This window comes from Xenia sp. Carnegie-2017, unplaced genomic scaffold, assembly GCF_021976095.1.
Source record: "Xenia sp. Carnegie-2017 unplaced genomic scaffold, XeniaSp_v1 HiC_scaffold_4, whole genome shotgun sequence".
Taxonomy (NCBI): Eukaryota; Metazoa; Cnidaria; class Anthozoa; order Malacalcyonacea; family Xeniidae; genus Xenia; species Xenia sp. Carnegie-2017.
Window position 1 is genome coordinate 3748369 of NW_025813504.1, and position 19957 is coordinate 3768325.

The 19957-nt window shown below is 36.1% G+C and overlaps 2 protein-coding genes across 2 annotated transcripts in view; both read right to left on the reverse strand.

Moving 5' to 3' along the window:
- The window catches only part of LOC124455482 (DNA polymerase delta catalytic subunit-like), a 30963-nt gene extending 22753 nt beyond the window's left edge, over positions 1-8210 (reverse strand). Inside the window, exons 1-3 of the mRNA XM_047006119.1 lie at positions 8200-8210; positions 6821-6826; positions 4288-4291 (exon numbers count right to left, since the gene is read on the reverse strand). The gene's annotated coding sequence lies outside the window, so the exon portion shown is untranslated. The remainder of the gene's footprint in view (positions 1-4287; positions 4292-6820; positions 6827-8199) is intronic.
- LOC124455481 lies at positions 138-18385 on the reverse strand. Its single transcript, XM_047006118.1, has 17 exons — positions 18316-18385; positions 18132-18220; positions 17722-17831; positions 14834-14935; positions 14040-14127; positions 13562-13782; positions 10623-10872; positions 8796-9006; positions 8214-8367; positions 7704-7747; positions 7178-7269; positions 5948-6013; positions 5616-5676; positions 4292-4840; positions 3193-3513; positions 1802-2689; positions 138-439 (listed from the first exon to the last, which is right to left on the reverse strand). The coding sequence occupies exons 1-17, from the start codon at positions 18347-18349 to the stop codon at positions 408-410; spliced, it is 3312 nt and encodes a 1103-aa protein (XP_046862074.1). The 5' UTR covers positions 18350-18385; the 3' UTR covers positions 138-407.
- Between the last annotated feature and the right edge of the window lie 1572 nt (positions 18386-19957).

Here is a 19957-nt window from a genome sequence, read left to right on the forward strand (position 1 = left end):
GTTGCGGCAGTTTTCGTTCTAATTTTCGTCAATATGGACGATAGTGTGGCCTAGGCTTTAGGAGTACGGGCTTTTTAAAAAACTTACAGCGATGTCCAGTGTTTCTACAAGTGCCTTGAAGAATTGCTTCACAAATATTAAAACATCTCAGTTTAATGTGGCAAATGTTGTGGAAAATAGATAATTACATATTCTACTGATCCACATTTTCAATTCAATGCTTAATAGAATGTTTAACATGAATGTGGCAAGAAGAGGGTGATAAAATAATTAACGCTCCAGTTTCAACACAGGCGGAGTTCATCGTCAAGATGGACCACGTAGTGTACGAGATCATATACGAACACGTGATTATTGCGTGATGAAGGTTAAAAACAGTCAGTGCGTGTTTTAAAAAATGGCAAAGGTCATGATACCCTGGAGTTCTTGTTCGACACATCTAAAACAAAGAAGAAATAAATTGAATTTAAAACCAATGAACTTTTTTAATCAAGATTTTCACCATGTCAAATGTTTATCAAAATGTACTCAACGGAGAAAACAACGATTCATCAAACGAAAATATATAACACAGCTGAACTGTGTGTAAGAACAATGGAAGATTTGAAAGTTTATAGAAAAATGTGGCCTTTATTTACCTTAATTTAGTTCTTGCAAAACTTGCTTACGTAATTAAGTACTAGCCGTACTTGCTATAATAATTTAGTACTTGCAAAACTTGCTTACGTAATTAAGTACTTGCTGTACTTGCTATAATAATTTAGTACTTGCAAAACTTGCTTTAGTAACATAGTACTTGCTATGCTAATTGTGAAGCTTAAGCAAAACTATTATTCATTTCCTTGAAGGTGACATGAAGCCAATTTTTTTTTGATATTTTTACTTTGAATCGTGTCAACCTAAGCGAATTTAGATGAAAAGTTCAAAAAAATTGTCCAAAAACAAAAATTTTATCAACTCGAATCTCAGTCAATAGCATGGTTCAATTACTGCGCGATCAATCTAGCGTTTATGACGTTATTTTGTTTGCACTTTGCAAGAGATAGCTAGTAACGAAGATGAAAACTAACAAACCAACACGATAAGGCGGCAGATATTGCTTTGCAGGAACACTTAATAAGGTTAGCTGTAGAAACACGATGTCAAAGAAAGATAAACAAAGCTTGAATGCAAACAAATTGACGTCACGCCATTGTGCAAGCTCTAAAACTTGTCCCCAACTTCCGAGCCAAATAAAGTTATATATTGCAGAGTAGTTTTGAGTGATTGCCAATAAACAAAAAAAAATGACACATTATTTTTTTTAACTAAGAAGATAATCGTCTTCCAATTATAAAGAAGAAAAAATTGGCTTCATGTCACATTTAAAAAGTTAAATAGATTCGTTGTTCTTCCAGTGATTGAACACAAAAAATTTGCGTCGTGGGAGTAAATAAAGCGGGTGGCTTTGCCACTGGCTATGCTTGCTATAGTAAAATAGTCACAGAATAATGATTAAACAAAAAAGTCCTTTGATGTTGGTGTCCCCGCGCATGTTGTGCTGCACATATCGGTCGCCATTATTCCAGCCAGTTGATAAAGTGTTTGACCAGTTCCCAACCTTTAGAATGATCGGAAGTCATTTCTTAAGTCGAAATATTCTCGAGTGTACTATTGAAAAATGACGTCGTGTAACTTTAATGCTTGGAAACAAGTGACAAACCTTAATCAACTGGCTAGAATAATGGCGGACGTAAGAACGCGTTGCGCACCTGAGTGACCCTTCTGTATAATCATTATTCTGTGATAAAGTGATACTTACCGTCCGATGGAGGCCTAGAACCGTTCATATACTGACCCATCATGCCACCAAACATGGATCCGTGTGGATAATACGAGTATTCAGGAGGTGTATTGCGAGGCATTCCGTTTGTCATCATTGATGGAGGTAATGGACGATAACCTGCACGTTGCATCATCTGCTGTCGTTGCTGTTGTTCAAACATGAGCATCTGTTCTCTTTGATATGAATTAGCATAACCAGGGTAGATTGCATCGGGCGGGAATACACCACGTGCGGGTGACATCATACTTCCGGCAGATCTCATGTTCATTAACGTTGACATATCGGAAGGCCCCGGTATTCGTGCATGAACGCCATGCGCCGGGTGGCCGATTTCCCCTCGAGATTCAACAGTAGCCATGTTGCTCGATGGCAATCCGATAACGGAAGTGGGCAGTTCACTGCGCGCGCGACTCAAATCCATGAAATTTCGTGATGGATCATTAGACCTATTACTATCTATCAAATGATCGGGTCGCCTGCTTTGGGACATCTCTTGGAGAAGGGCGGAAAATTTCAACGGATCTTTATTGGAACGCTTAGTTGGATGGTTATCGCCGTCCATTAGACTTAAAATACTATAGGGATTGCTACGTTTTTCACCCACTCTCTGTTGACTTGACTTTGACGTGAGATTGACAAAGACTTTGCCGTCTTCCGATTCTACAGTGTCGACAGAAGCTTTCACCTCTTCAACGCCCGTCATTTTGCCCGCAGAGCGGGTTGTAAAACCGTCCGATGTACTGGGGCTACTTCTTTGTATTGATGGTACTGGATTGGCAGGAGCCGGAGTTCGATCTTGGTTAACGACGAAGGGAAAGCGCAGGTCTTCTTCTGATGGATGGCTACTTGTTGGAATTGATACTCCTAAAAAATAATACGAAGACCTCTCCTTTATTTACTTATATTAAGTACATGGTATTCATATTGGCTTTTAATAACACGAGCGCTGATTGGCCGCATGCTCCAAAAGCCTGTGTTTTCCGCATTACAATATTCACGTCTGAATTGTATATACATTTAACTACACTGTGTCGTCCATTCTTAGCTTCGGGGGAGTGACCTATGGCTTCATATACAACGCTGTAGAAAAATATATCATTTCTTGGCAAAGAATTTTTGAATAGAAGAACTAAAACTGCCCAAACCTTCGATGCATTAGCTACATCAACTCACAACAAACACAAAGTGCAATCACCCTCCCCTAAAGTTTGCACTACGTATAACTCGTTAAAATTTTTGCCACTCATGACTAATGCACTACAATAAAACACGAGAAAAAAAGGTTTGTACTACTGTTCTACAATAATCACTTTTCTTAATGATTATTGTAGAACAGTAGTAAAATCTTTTCATAAATTTTCTCATACCTGTTTCACGAATTTTGCCGTCCATTTTAGTTCCAGTAGTCGCATTCTCCATCCCGATGTTCTTCAATCCTTTTTGGTCAGTTACTTCAGAACCTGCACCGCCACCATTAGTCCCAGGTCCCTGAACTGAGGCCGCCAGTTGTTGTTGAGAGGACACTGGAGGTCTGACACCGTTCAACATGACAGAGGGCCTCCATCCCGGAAGCGCCATCCTGGCACTAGTTTGCCAAGGGGCGGCCCCGGGTACCATAGGTGGTCTACTATAAGGATTACCGAGTCGATTGTCGCGATTATTTGTCCACATCATGGAACTGGCTTCACCTAAGGAAGTTCAAATAGCAAAAATGTTCATATTAAGGAGGAAAATGCCGCTTTCTAAAATTCATGGCTGATTTTGCAGCACAGGTTATTTTCACTAAAAGGAAATACGTACGTATTTGGAAGGTACCTTTTCAAAAATATAGAGAAGATTTAAAATACAGGTGTATATAAAATCCCTACTCAGAGTAATCTGAATTCCGAAATACAAACAATACCATCTAGATCTAATTCATGACATAAAGCACTTTGACTTCATGACATGTACTTTCATTGTATAACATCATGTACTTTCATTGTATAACATCATGTACTTTCATTGTATAACATCATGTACTTTCATTGTATAACATGTACTTTCATTGTATAACATCATGTACTTTCATTGTATAACATCATGTACGTTCATTGTATAACATCATGTACTTTCATTGTATAACATCATGTACTTTCATTGTATAACATGTACTTTCATTGTAAAACATCATGTACTCAGAATGCATGACATAAAGCACTTTGACTTCATGACATCATGTACTTTCACTGTATAACATCATGTACTCAGAATGCATGACATAAAGCACTTTGACTTTATGACATCATGTACTTTCACTGTATAACATCATGTACTCAGAATGCATGACATAAAGCACTTTGACTGCATGACATCATGTACTTTCACTGTATAACATCATGTACTCAGGACGCATGACATAATGCACTTTGACTGCATGACATCATATGTTCTTAGTTCTAACACAACAAGAGATGATAAACGTACCTTTCGTGGCAATAGGAGATTCACCACGCACTAAAGCAGGTGGCACTTCTTGACTTCGAATCGATACAGGAGTTTGCTGATTCATACGATAAGCGGGATGTCCAACACCCATCATGTGCGGGGGATACATGGACCCAGGTCCACGTGGGAAATTGTTCATATTATATCTAGGGTAAGCGGATTGGCCGGGGAACATTTGGGGAGGATAAAACGGTTGTCGCATGTATGGCATACGTTGAAATGCCATGGGATCTTGCATCATGCGTGCCATATCAGCAGCCATTGGGTTCATAGCAAAATGCTGCGCGAATAACGCAGGATTCGCGCGTGGATTAAACATTTGATTTGGTTTGTGAGTGTATGTAGTGGTCATTGAGTCCTCCTCCGCTCCATTGACGTCGCCTCTCTTCTTGTTCAGTTTGCGAAGTTCTGACTCCGTAAGTTCTTCTTCAAAGTCGTCGTCACTGGATGGATTATCGTCGTCTGGAAAATGTTTTTTCATCTGTCGCTGGAACACGCCCTCTAAAGTTTGAGCCATTTGCGTGTAGCCTGGGAACGAGTCGAAGCAGATATTTTAGTTACTTTTCGTTTCCAATACAATGGTGTAAAAGGAATGCAATGGTAAAAATTTATCATGGTTAACTACAAAACTCCGTTGAAAATTGAAGAAAGTTTCGACGTTTATGCAATTATACTTGAGTGGAGTACAAAAGTTTGCTCGAGCCGTAACTTATAAAGGTGCGACATTTTTTAAGCCTCTTGACAAATTCCTGTTGTGAATTGATGCAAAGTAACTGTTCTCGTTTTCAACGTTTTACGTATTAAAGAGTCATTGTCGACCACAATGCAACGCGCGCTCAAATGATTTTCGAGGCCATTTTCTTGGTTGTATAAATTGACAAACGTTGTATCGGTTTGTAATACATGGATGTACTATGCATCTTTTGTCGTTTTTGGATTAAAAAAGTTTTTTCAGAAGCTTGCTAGTGACTTTTTCATAAACTTATCTGTTTGGGTAGGCTAATAATTATGACAAGCTCAACAGTTGAAAACATGCCTAAAAGAAGAACACCAAAACTTGGTATTCAAAGAAATACTTGGCATTTATAAACAGACATTCTTGACTATTGTCGAAGTTATAAGAAGAGTCCAAGAGAAATATCATCGTGCGATGGAATATATTACCATAATTAGCACGAATATAAACAAACAAGAGGCGCGCGTTGCTAGGTGATGGACAATGATTCTTTAAAAAAGCCTAAGTTTTGAAAAAAATTGCCCAAAAGATATGATAAATTAGAAAAAAATCAACAAATATTCTTACTACTGTTCTCTCCATTGTACTCTAAACAGTTGTTGAACATCAATTTCATATCGGAAATGAACTAAAAATAATAAACAAACATAGAAACCTTTATATCGATTTGGCACTTGCAATCCAAGCTGTAGGAAATAGATGGATGTACGTTTCCTTACTATTGTAAATTTTCGTGATTATAATGGTAACGTAATTAGTAAACTAGTAATCGACTCGGTACAAACAATAGAAAGACAATCAGCTATGCTATTGCACTGCAAAATTATCATACTTCAATTATTATACAGCTTCTTACAAACACTCCTCTAAATTTAGTACCATTTCATTGCACTACCAACCTCCTTCAGTCCTTTGTAGTTTTTTTCGTCGATTTTCTTTTCGATCGTCGATAAATCCATTGGTTTCTACAAAACAATGGTACGTATTTAAATGAACAAAATATTTCTGACACTCCCCAATCACAGAAAGACACACTAGGAACTATAGAGTGTTTATATGTGACGTCAAAGCGGCCATGTTGGGGGAGTACATCGACTGATGAAAACACTGTATAGTGTGGCAGAATATCTCAAACAACGAAAAGAATTTAAGTTGTTTTATGTGGTATCGAGCTTCGGCACTTTAAAATATCAAATCAAAATGGCCGCTTTGACGTCAGACAAAAACGCTCTATTGTTGATACAACTTCTGACAGTTGTTGAAGGAAGTTTTAACTTGCTCAAACATTCCACTCAAAAGCGCTCTCTATCATGTTTGTTCCATACACACCGAAGCGCGCCTCAACACACCAGTTTAGGGCGTTGCAACAGCACACGCAACAATGTTGAGCTGACGCATACGCGATTTGCATGACCAATAATGGCAAAATCTTGGAGTATTTTAACCCGTGATCTCAAGTGTTAGGATCTTTATCACGAAATTTGATGTCATAAACACTTTAAAGTGCCTTGACACGAAAATTATGCTAGTTAAATTATGTTTGCAGAGACCAAAACTTTTGAAATGACAGTGTACTTCTAAAACAGTTAATGCATATCTCTTTTCCTTGGCGATATATTGAAGTTTTTGTTATTCCATTTTATCTAACTGGTGACGTCATACTGCATAATGAATCCCACAATGTTTCAAATATTCTTCAGTTTCCTGACAACTTTAGGTTGATACTAATAGGCAGCATTTTATACCATTAACCATGTCACAACAAAGGGAACTCTGCTCTTGTGAAGTAAGTATCGTTAAATATACCTAATACTCATTATACAATGTGACTGGTTATCATTATATAATTTGAGGTCACAAGTTAGATAAATCGCACAAAGCAAAAACCTTTATATCTCAAGAATTAAAAGTGATGTGAACAAACTGTTTTAGAATGTTCATTGTCATTTCAAAAGACCTCCATAATAAAAGTACAACTCAGATAGCAAACTTTTCGTGTCGTGGGTTTAAGGTTAAACATCTTGAGAGCATTTGCACAAATGGCTTAACTTCACTGAACATGCGCTAGGCAATAACTTCACTGAACATGCGCAAGGCAATGTCTTCATGAAAATATGATGAAATCTTACTTCGATGATCTCGAAATAATTGGGAGCATACGATTCTTCAACAGGCTCGAGAAAAGGCCATCCATCCTCGTGATTTTTTAAAGACTCCACCACTAAACAAAAAACACACACACACATAGAGATTATCTTTTATCTTGATAAAACATTCCATGTCCAGTCGATAATTTACAGTAAAACAATAAAAGAAAATGATTTAAAACAAAAAGTAGATGGAAACTGTATATTTTTGAAGTTCTCACAAATGCTTCTTCGAGACGCCTTGATAGACATGATTTTGGAGAAAAAAATTCACATCTAAGTCCAAGGTGCAATTCCAACTGCCAAAATGGCGCAATATAACATTTAGTCGACTGGAGTGCAAGAGGAACTTAATAAATAAACTAATGAAAAGTATTATCACGGACTTAAGCCGGCTGCCGCAGATCTTCGTGGGATAGGGCCCACAGACGCTTTAGTTGTAATAATGCAGCATATGAGACTTAAAGCAAATATATGTGAAACTTGGCTGCGAGATAAATTTATTTACCTTTGTACATTCCAGTAAACATGTCAATATCGCCTTCAAAAGCCCTAGAACATTCGATTAATTATATTATTCAACTGTAGATAAACATTTTGCATATAAACAACACGAAAAAAAAAGTTGCCCTAGAGATGTTGGGGTATTGAAAAATTTGATAAATTATTAAATAAATCATCATAAGTGCTAATTGCCATTGCTCTGTATCGATACGATAACCTGGGCAATCGTTAAATTGCTTTACACGATGACGGCTACCAACGAATAATGTTGCTAATGTAAGCGAAAATGAATACGCCACTTTATAAAGCTGGTTTTGAAATCGGGTATTTTCGAACTCAAGAGATTTTACCTCATTATTTGAAGTATGAGTGACCCCATTCTTCGTGCTGTGTTTAATTATCCGGGGTTCTTTCATATGTTATACAACTCAGTGGGAGGGTTCTTTTTCAGTGGTTGCTAAGATACCATTAATACATCGATATCCATCGCAATCCGTTACTTAATACCACTTACTTATCTAAATCATCGAGTTTTTTCTCCTCATTTTCCTCACTTTCCTCGCCGTCATCAGTCTTTTCCAAAGATTGTAGGATTTCTTCGGGAACGTCACCGCCATTCATCATTATCCATTGTCGTTCCTGACGCAACCTTGCTCTTTCAGCCCGTTCTGTGATGATAAACCCGAATCACTCGTCTTGGTAAAAAACTTTTTTGTTAACAGTAGTGAGGCTGTGGCTATTTTCCATAGAAAAATTTCAAACACATCGATGGTCGAAATTTTGGCTTCCATCAAATTTTTTAGTGAGTTTGAAAGAATTACTGTCATCTTATTGTTTCCAATAAATTTTCACAGAGGCTTATAAACAATGACGACTGACCCATGATAGTAACCCTCATTCAGCCCTAGAACCCAGCCTCCAGAACCTAAAACCACTCAACCAGCCCTCTTCAGCAAGGCCCCTCACCTCCCTCACCCAGCTTTTTAACAACACCCCTTACACAACCCATACATCCGACACCCACACACCCCACCCCACAGGACTTCTGCAATTTCTACGAATGCAAACCAGTCAGGCTAACCAGCCGTCAACCTACCCTTCTGACGCTTTTCGGCGAGAACTTGACGTTCCTTCTCCTTCGCTTCAGCTTCTTGCTTCTTGATCTCTGCTAATCTCTCTTTCTCTTGTATTCTTTCAATCTCTGCCTGTTTATCCTCTTCTTCTTTTTGCTGTGCTTTGATCGCTATTCTGTCTGATGATCTTCTGGGAGCCACTTCAACCAAAAGTTTCTTGCGAAACGCTTTTTCCTAGAGAAAATCCCAATACAACATTCCATATCTTCAATTTATTTCGTCGTAATATAACTCTTCACTACAGGCGGGAAGTTTTAAGTTTCGCAAGAGTTCGACTGTGAACTGAAACTACTTAAATAATCAAAACAAATATTGTCATATTGAAACTTTTGCAAACCATGTAAATTAGGAAGCCATGGCAAACATAAAAGCTGGTGAAAAAAACCTTTTGCCGACAACTGCTTCTTTATCCTTTCAAAAATTTAACATCCAGAGTGTTTGATTACAACACTCAGCATGTGTAAGAGAGAACCACTAAGCAATTAATTCCCGAAATAGCTTAAATAAATAAAACGAAGCGCGCTTAATGTTTTTGTTATGTGAAATAAAAACATTGTCAAATGAAGTTTACTGCAAAGCAAAGATACATGAATAGACATTATTCAATCCAGACATGGAGATAAAGATGTGTTAAAGAGAGCGAATTACCGAGAACAGACCTGCGTTTGTAACTAAGGTTTTATCTTGACCTACAAATATCACAGTGACGATAAACTTGTGGGTTCATAGTTCTGTTCATTATAATGATTCCCACAACCCACGCGTTGTCACTGTGCAAATTAATTTTTCAACACACTCCTCATTGATGCATTCAGCGGCATACAATCGGCGTTAATACATATATTGTTTTCATAGTAAATTTTCGTGAAAGGAATATAGTTATAAACGCCAAATATTTGAAATAGTGGGGATTCATTAAAAATACAACAAACACTACTTGACGTACTTCCAATTCTGATGACATCGTTATAGTGGGATTCATTAAAATACAACAAACACTACTTGACGTACTTCCAATTCTGATGACTTCGTTAAAGTGGAATTCATTACAAATACAACAAACACTACTTGACGTACTTTCAATTCTGATGACTTCATTATAGTGGGATTCATTAAAATACAACAAACACTACTTGACGTACTTTCAATTCTGATGACTTCATTATAGTGGGATTCATTAAAATACAACAAACACTACTTGACGTACTTCCAATTCTGATGACTTCATTATAGTGGGATTCATTAAAATACAACAAACACTACTTGACGTACTTTCAATTCTGATGACTTCATTATAGTGGGATTCATTAAAATACAACAAACACTACTTGACGTACTTCCAATTCTGATGACTTCATTATAGTGGGATTCATTAAAATACAACAAACACTACTTGACGTACTTCCAATTCTGATGACATCGTTATAGTGGGATTCATTAAAAATACAACACTACTTGACGTACTTCCAATTCTGATGACATCGTTATAGTGGGATTCATAAAAAATACAACAAACACTACTTGACGTAGTTTCAATTCTGATGACATCGTTATAGTGGGTTTCATAAAAAATGCAACAAACACTACTTGACGTACTTCCAATTCTGATGACATCGTTATAGTGGGTTTCATAAAAAATACAACAAACACTACTTGAAGTACTTTCAATTCTGATGACTTCATTATAGCGGGTTTCATTAAAAATACAACACTACTTGACGTGCTTCCAAATCTGATGACTTTCATTACCTGTTCAAATTAAAGACCTCGCCTGCAACATAATGAATTACCTTATTCTCCAACATTTGTGAAATCTCTGCAAGAAAATCCACCGTAAGAGCTTGATGTAGACGTATTTCTCTTCTGTTATGGCTTTTTGAAAACGTTTTAGTCAAATCTTCCCAATCTTCCTTCGTAGAACACACAAGCGACCATGTTCTTTTTGCATTATCTTCGAAGACCATATCTTCATTCCTTAATTCTTCCTCTGATTCGCTTTCTTCTTCTTCTTCCTCTTCCTCGGGCAAATATTCGCTATCGCTAGGCAATAATCATACATCGTGATCATTGATTGGTAAAATGGAGCTGGACAAACTCCGGGGTAACAAACTCGGACTCCGATTGAAAAAAGTTCCGATAAAACGTTTTAATGAAAAAAAAATTTGCTTTCTCGAAAGGCTAAACTATCAGACAAACATAACTTCTCACATAATAATGAGAAGTTATGCATATTGAAACCGTGTTAGGATTAATAAATTATATATATTCTCTGATGATGGCATTGGAATAAAGTCGAAACACGGTGCCATCCAGTAAACTGCTATAGTGGCGAGAATCTCTCGTCCATACGGAGTTTAAAAGAGATTTGACTCGTCTCCAATCCCTGTGGGCTTGGTAGCTCAACAGGTAGAGCAGCGGACTAGTATCCCGAAGGTGCGAGTTCATATCTCGTCCAAGTCACATGTTTTTCATGTGCATATTAAAACCGTGTTAAGATTAATATATTATATATATATAATAATGAAAGACGGAGTTCGGATTAGGGCTCAAAATAACGTCCAGATAATTCACAATAACCTCTCAAATGCATATTGACTGGCAAATATTTGCGTCAATAGTAGTTGCATTAACATAGACTAAATTTGTCCGTGTGTCTAGCCTAACAACTACAATATGTCTATAAAACCAGGTAGATTAATGGAACAGGGTTCAAAAACAATATTTGTTTATAGGTTACTTAAATAAGATGTATATATAAGAAGCTTTGTTTTTTGATTTTCCTTATTACAGTGTTTGATGCGTTAGAGCAGAGCGTCAATATTGTTAGGAAGAAGAAAATTCACAAAAACTACAATTTCATCCCGACAAGCCTGTTTCATGATTTCTCCCTTTTCTCCCCTGAAAGAGTATATTATCCCCTGAAGAGTATATTATCCCCTGAAAGAGTATATTATCCCCTGAAGAGTATATTATCCCCTGAAGAGTATATTATCCCCTGAAAGAGTATATTATCCCCTGAAAGAGTATATTATCCCTGAAGAGTATATTATCCCCCGAAGAGTATATTATCCCCTGAAGAGTATATTATCCCCTGAAAGAGTATATTATCCCCTGAAGAGTATATTATCCCCCTGAAAGAGTATATTATCCCCTGAAGAGTATATTATCCCCTGAAGAGTGAGAAATCATGTAATTTGAAGGTTAACGCTGTTATTCCTATTTTTTTGGAAAGTATCGAGATTTGTTTGCCCGACCGATAAATGGAGATCACGTTTACTTCGGTATGAATAGCTAATACAAACCAATCTTTAAGCCGTGCTGTTTTGTAGTTTATATTTCTTACGAAAAATTTGATAAGATTATGCGTCTCACAAGTGACGATCTGGAGCCGATTGCAAATTACTAAACTTTGATCTTTTAATGCAGACAGTGCACACATTGCAGTATTTCTTTGCATTCATTGCACAAAGTCACTGAAAAAGTTCGACATGAGCTAAGCGTTTCGAATCGTTGTCATGGCGACTTGATACATCAAATAATCCGTACCGCAGAGATTTGTTATGCGTATTAAGACTCGCAAGAAAATACGTAATAACCGTATGATGTCTTGAGCAATTAAACAATTATTGAATGAGGTTGGGCATGATATGAAGAATTATTCAGACCGAGGTCAATGTTATCTGCCGAAGCGAAAGCCGAATTCAATAATTGTTTTATTATTCACTTCAACTAACCGAAGTATTATTAAAAAACATCAACGTAAAATATTTTTAAAACCTTCGCTAATTTGTACTTGTCAGACGGTTTATTCAAGTTTTTCCGCTTAAAACATGTTGTACGTATGTTCAAAGCCAGCTTCTCCGCTTTTTTAGGGTTTTCCACATCCTTTTTGTTGAAAAACCTTCATTTTTTTTAGAAACTGTACAAAACATCGTTTCATAATTCATTTTTTCAAAACCGACCAAGTTAATGCGTGAATAATTGTAGAACCCACTATTTGTAGATATGACGTCATACCTACAGATATCGAGAATTATTTGCAGGTAGCTGACCAAAAAAAAGCCAAAATTGTTGACAAAGTGAATAGTAATAAGCTTTAACTGTTTTCAGTCCAGTAAAACAGAATGCTAAGATTATAGGCACAAACCTAACGATTTTTGTATAAAAAATTACATTGTTTAAGCTTCATCCAAACCAAACACTTCGACGTTTCATCCCATCAAACTGATTTATGGTAGACGCAAAGTACACGCCACAACGTGACTATGTTTTACGTTGTGGGTCATTTTGACCGGCCACATTTCAAGGTTTTTCACAACAATTATAAATCATTTTTCCTTTCAATGTTCTTTTGAAATATTGAACGTCAACTTTTGTACAGAAAAAGCGCACTTGTTCTAGTAATTATGAGCTGGGTGAGCTCGGATCGAAAGCTTTCATTCCTTTTTCATAACGTCAACTTTTGTACAGAAAAAGCGTACTTGTTCTAGTAATTATGAGCTAGGTGAGCTCGGATCGAAAGCTTTCATTCCTTTTTCATGTAGTGCCCTGATTAGATCGTTCCGCTCATTTATATCTACGCCTAAATCGTGCGTTGCCAGTTTTCCTTTGTGAGGATTTCCCCAACAGTGCTTTAGTGAGGCAAGGAACGTCAAAACTGAGAAGGAGTAGTTTCAAAAAAAATGCACTTTTATATTATTGGTGTATTAGTGACATTATAAGTACCTACCTGGATGTTTCGGCATCAGATTCCGAACTTGAATGCTTTTTCAATCGTTTTTTCTTCTTTAAGCGCCTCCTCTTTTTTGCCAGCTTTTTCTTTCCTAATTCCTTGGTGTCCGTCTTTTCAACATGTTCTTTGTATAATCTCGTACCGGAGAAATACCAATACGTGTTATTGCACGCATCGCAACCCAACGGCTCGACACGTAAACTATCTGCCTCCATGCCCTGAAAGAGGTAGGACAAAAAAGGCAATGCGCTGTCATTTTTTTATGAAGTATGACGAGGCCTTACAGATAGTAATGAACAACTAGTATTTTCCTGTAAATAATCACAACATTGCTTTGCAGGAATACATTATTTCCCACTAAATAAACACGAAAAACAACGTTTCACTGATTCGTGCAATGACAGTAAAGTGGAACTCAAAATTTCAAAAATCAAGCTGTATGGAAGGGCCAGCTTCGTCAGAGTAATTGACTTACTTTAAGATGATCAGTGACGTCATCACAGTCCAATCGCCAGTTGCAAAGATCATGTAAGATCTCCACTTTCTCCCATATCGACAACTCACTGTTTAAATGAAAAGAAAAGTAATGTTTCTGATATTGTTTTAATGAGGAGTGATTTCGATATAAAAAAAGAAAGAGCAATAAAGTTTAGTTAAAGGGCAGTTTAAATTGCACGATATTTATGGGTTTGAAGCCAAAATCACAACTTGAGATTGAAGAAAGGATGAACTTTCACAAGAAAAGAGTTCGCAAGAATAGAGTTAACAAGGATAGATTTCACAAAGATAGAGTTTACAAGTATAGATTTCACAAAGATAGCGTTGACCAGGATAGATTTTACAAGGATATATGTCACACAAGGATTAGAGTTTACTAGGAGAGACTTTACAAGGATAGAGTTGACAAGGAAAGAGTTTACAAGTTTCACAAGGATAGCGTTTACCAGGATAAATTTACTAGGCTAAATGTCACACAAGGATTAGAGTTAATAGGACAGAATTTACAAGAACAAGCACAGATAGAGTTACGTAACAAGGATAGAGTTACGTAACAAGGATAGAGTTACGTAACAAGGATAGAGTTTGTAAGTATAGACGTTATAAGGATAGAGTACGAAAACATCAGCTACCTACATCGCTACTAATAAATTCAATACAAAAAACCAGATTGTAACCAACAGGATGGTTCGGGATAAATATATTTATTTTGAAGTATCCTGACTTAACCGTGAAGATCCTTCACAGCTGGCATTGACAATTTGTACTTACTGATAGCTCACGTTGTCAAGAGGATTTTTCCGCTGCACTAATGGATCGTCTGTCCATCGCACTTTCAAGACTTCCGAAAGAAATGGTTCAAAGTTGCTAGCACTAAACAGAATATATTCTCTCACACTTCACCCTACATATAGATATACAACAAAGGGAAGTTCCATCAACGGCACGCACTTTATTAAATATTGAAGGGGAGAGATTTTGGGCTCGTCATAAAGGCATGAGATTCCTTGGGGAAGTCTGGTGGCAAACTTATCAAAGTATTTTCAAAATCTGGATCTCCTGGAATCTTACCCTTAAAGAAAGTCAATATGATTTAATACGTATGCTGGGACGTGTACAGTTCAGAAGTGTATGAAATAATAAATATTTAATGCCATAGTTAGGATATGTTTGCACTGGCCAATCATGGCAGGAGTTCTTTGAGGTTGAAACTAAAACAAAACTGCTGAACATCACTGGATGAACAGTATCAATTTTTTTCAAAGTAAAGTTTTGTTTAACGGCCGAAGCCATTCTCGTATCATTCATTTACTCTGATAATAAATAATTGACATTAAAGGTAAATCTTTTGTCATGTGTTCATTGAGTTAAGTGCCAGCGCGCAGATTTTTCCCTGCTATGATAATTTTTCTGTGTTCACTCACTGTCAAAACAATAGATTTCTAAAGAAATAAATGATGGTAATGTTCTGATACTAACATGGCACAACCTAAACTTCGTGGGTTAATACTGGCCATGCTACTGGTTATGCTTAATACTGGCCATGCAACTGGTTATGCTTAATACTGGCCATGCTACTGGTAATGCTTAATACTGGCCATGCTACTGGTTATGCTAAATACTGGCTATGCTACTGGTTATGCTTAATACTGGCTATGCTACTGGTTATGCTTAATACTGGCCATGCTACTGGTTATGCTTAATACTGGCCATTCTACTGGTTATGCTTAATACTGGCTATGCTACTGGTTATGCTTAATACTGGCTATGCTACTGGTTATGCTTAATACTGGCCATGCTACTGGTTATGCTTAATACTGGCTATGTTACTGGTTATGCTTAATACTGGTCATGCTACTGGTTATGCTTAATAATGGCCATGCTACTGGTTCATTTAAAAGATCAACCTAAGCTTCACTGGTTGTGCTTAATACTGACCATGCTACTGGTTCATTTAAAAGATCAAATTATTTTTGTAGTTTGCATTGCTGGAGTTATATCAGCCTGGCTACCGAAATGGATTCAATTTGGATTGTGTAATTATATTTGGGTCTGTTGTAATACATTCCACTGTCATTGCACATAACGTCACACTAATGGTTGACTTTCACTACGAATCAACCTTTCATCACAAAAGTATGACTAAATGCATAATAATGTCCAAATAAAATACAATATACTTCTTTTCATAAATACCAGCGGGCAATAAAAAACACTTACTTTCATAGCTTATGTGTAATCTACGTACTTGGCATTTAATGTTTCCAGCTAACACGTCCTATTATAAGCATTTAATAATGTGACACAAGTCACACAACATTACATTATGTCCACTTATTTGTCTAAACGTTTGGCTACCTGTGAGAAATATGAATGGTAAAATTTAAAAGTAAAGGTCAGTGAAAATACTTTAACTTCATAATGTATGCACAATGTACCATTTGCAGGTAACTAACTTCAATCATATTTGTTTTCCCACGTATTTCATTTCATAACTAAAATGTCAAGATTTCTGTTTAAAAACTTATAATAGTAAGTCGAAGCAAAACTAGAAAGATTTGTAGAAAAACAACAATATATCAACCAGCATGGATTACTGTTGATCCGTATGGGTGATGGATCACTGTGGATCCACATGGATAACTGTATATCTACTTATTTGTATTTCATAGCTCCACATTATCCCATGTTGATAATAAAATACAAACAGAATATGACTTTCTTACACCTATACCATAAGTCATAAGATTAGATTTTTATGCATCAAGGAAAGATTTAAAATGTCTCCTATATCACATTAACTAATATTTCTCATCTATAATTGCATAAATATTCACATCATTAGCAAAACGCGATTCAAATAGAAATTGTTAGTAGTGCATAATATAAAAAAATTTGGATGGAATGGTTGTTTGATGATAGATTTCACCAAAAACTACATAACTCTCAAGTGAAAGTTAATCAAACCAAAATATCATAAAATCTATCTAATCTGAAGAGATACAGTTCCTCTCACTATGCTTTTTATACTATTACAATCCACTCATTTACATTGCAATGTTACATAGATATTTGAAAATTAGGAGAGCTCGCAAGAGCGACATATAGTTCGTGTTCACGCTCATTTTAAAAGTGTAAGGACATAAAATCCTGCAGTTTCTAGTGACTGACATAACAAGTTTAAAAAAAGTTTAAACAGAAATATTCTTGTAAAGTACGATATACAAAGTTAATAAAAGAAAGTGCAAATGATTTTAATGGATCAATTTTGAATCATCTTATCAATGAAACATTTCAATTAAAAAGGATTGCTTTTGCTCACAAGCCATTAATAATAATAGAAAAATGGATTCATTTGTGAAAAATATAAATGAGCAGGATTAAACAAAAAAAAATCAGGCCACAAGCTGATTTTACTACAACACACATATGACTGGCTTAACAAAATCAGTGTCTTCAAAACACTTTTGTACTTTTATAAATAATATTTCAACATGGTATAACTGATAGTTTGTGTATAAAATCTGCTTGATATATAAGGTTTCAAACTGCTCAAGTAAATATTTATACAAGAAAGACAATCAAACAACGCACGAAGTACAATTTTATGTACAAATATTGAAGTTAATGACTGTTGAAGGAATGTTATTACAACTTACTTTATATCTGCTTTCTTACTAAACAATCCCCGTAATAGTCGAGCGTGTAAGTCTGCCAAAAATCGACTTTCCTCTTGACCTCCAGATATCACGAGTGCATCTTCAAGATCCTTTGGAAAACGAGTTTTTAATAGTTTGATTGACAAATACGATGTTATGATTAATGTGTTTCGTAAATTAAAGTTATTGCCAATGGGAAAACATATGGATTGTAGCTTTTATCAACAATCACGATGCAAATTCACTTTAGTATTTTCGCTACTGTGGCACGCGAGCATGACCCGTCCATTTATACAAATACAAGCTGATAAATGACCTCTACGAGTGAGCTCGTTTCCTCGTACTAACAGATAAACAGCTTACGAGGTATTTGTGAATATATTCAATAGGTAATTCCACAAAGCACTTACCTCGATATCAAAATCAGTCAGAGCAAATGCAGAACGAAAAAGCGAACAGAAGTGGGCAATAGAGGGAACTTGCCACCACGATCGAATCTCTACAAAGAATTTGCATCATTACGATGATTTAGAGGAACAGCTGGTACACATGATTGTTTTACATACAATGATATCAAAAATACGTTGTTCTTACCATCCATTTGTGTTGAAAAGCATAAAAACAACATTGAACAATAGCCAAATGACAAATTTCTACTAACTCCATCAACATCCGGGGATTTGCAGATTGAAAGCGACTGATCTAAAAATTTACTTGGAGTGTGGACTTAGCTATTTGCCATACTATTTGCTATATGCTCACTTCACATTGCATATACCATTCGCGAGAATATAAAATCAAGAAGTTTCCTTCACTTAACAAGTGAAGTAACGCATCGAAAACAGTTGTTTGACAATTAAAGTAACTAATCTTTAATCCTCAATTTGAAAAACATGTGCTACATGACTGATTTGAGTGACAATAATTTTTGTGCCTTGCTAATATATCGCCTTGAATGTTTACAAACCGCGAGAAACATCAAAAAGGTTACCCTAAAGAAAATGCGCACAGTGAAGAATTTGCGTGCAGTTAAAGCTTGTAGCCGTACAACTGGAAGAACTAGACTCTGAGAAAATGATTGTTTGTGTCTATTACCTAACCAAGTCTCAGTGTGTTGGTAATTTTAATAATTTCTATGTCTCAAGCAGCATTTTCTTTTGTATGCAACATCGTTGGTTGGTATTTCACTTTGGCCGCGCTTCGTGTTGGCTGAACGAGCAAGGACGAAATGCATCCTTCACACTTAATGTATCAAAAGGAACAGTTGTGATCGGATCCCCTTTTTTTTTATTATAAACAGCTAAATCTTGCCTCTTTTCCAGAGTAGACTAGTGAAGAATCTCTGAACAGCCGTTTTACTTAAAATGTTGTAGTAAAAAAGTAGCCTTTTTACTTAAAATGTTTGATCAGCCTTTTTACTTAAAATGTTGTAGTAAAAAATTTAATGGGTTGGAACTGATATTTCGAATCTTTCAATGTTGGTCAAACGCTTGACGTTATCCTGAGATATGAAATCTCGAAATTTCAAAAATTTTTCATTTCCTTTTCAATCTTTAACGAGTCAACCCTCCACATAAACTATAGCGAGTTCCAATGTTGCACTCTTGAATGAGATATAAATAAGAAAGCAGACGTCTTAACTTGAGTACGAAGAGATTGTTCAAACATAAAATCTGTCTAGTGTCTGCACAATTTAAATTGCTCGCATTAAAAATGAAGATAGCTTGTTACCCAAAACTTCAGAATAATCGTCGAAATGAACGTTTTACAAAGCTACAAAGCTGCCGAAATATATCGCCATTACTATTGACTAATTATTCCGTAAGCTTGCCTTGGTAGGATCGTTCCATCTTCAAGTTATTCGCCGGAAATTATACCTGGTTTGTTTGTGCAAAGAAAGCGTCCTCTATGACAAGACTAGTAAAAAACAACACGGCATAAAGCTCAAGAATGTCGTAAGATATGAATAATTTATGATTTAGTAGTGTCATAGTACGTTAGTATGCTTATATCGAATTAAACTATTTGTATTACATGAAAGCTCCATTAATATGGCTTGATTTTGATCTTAAACTTGACTGCCACATTGTGCCATTGTCTCCGGGCAATGAAGGGCCTTAGCTTCTCTTCTTTTGCGTGGTAAACACGTGCAAGGAGTATTAAAAATTTGTAATTTTTTGAGACAACCGGACGTGTAGATTTGCCTGATTTTATGCTAATTATTTTATTCTAAAAA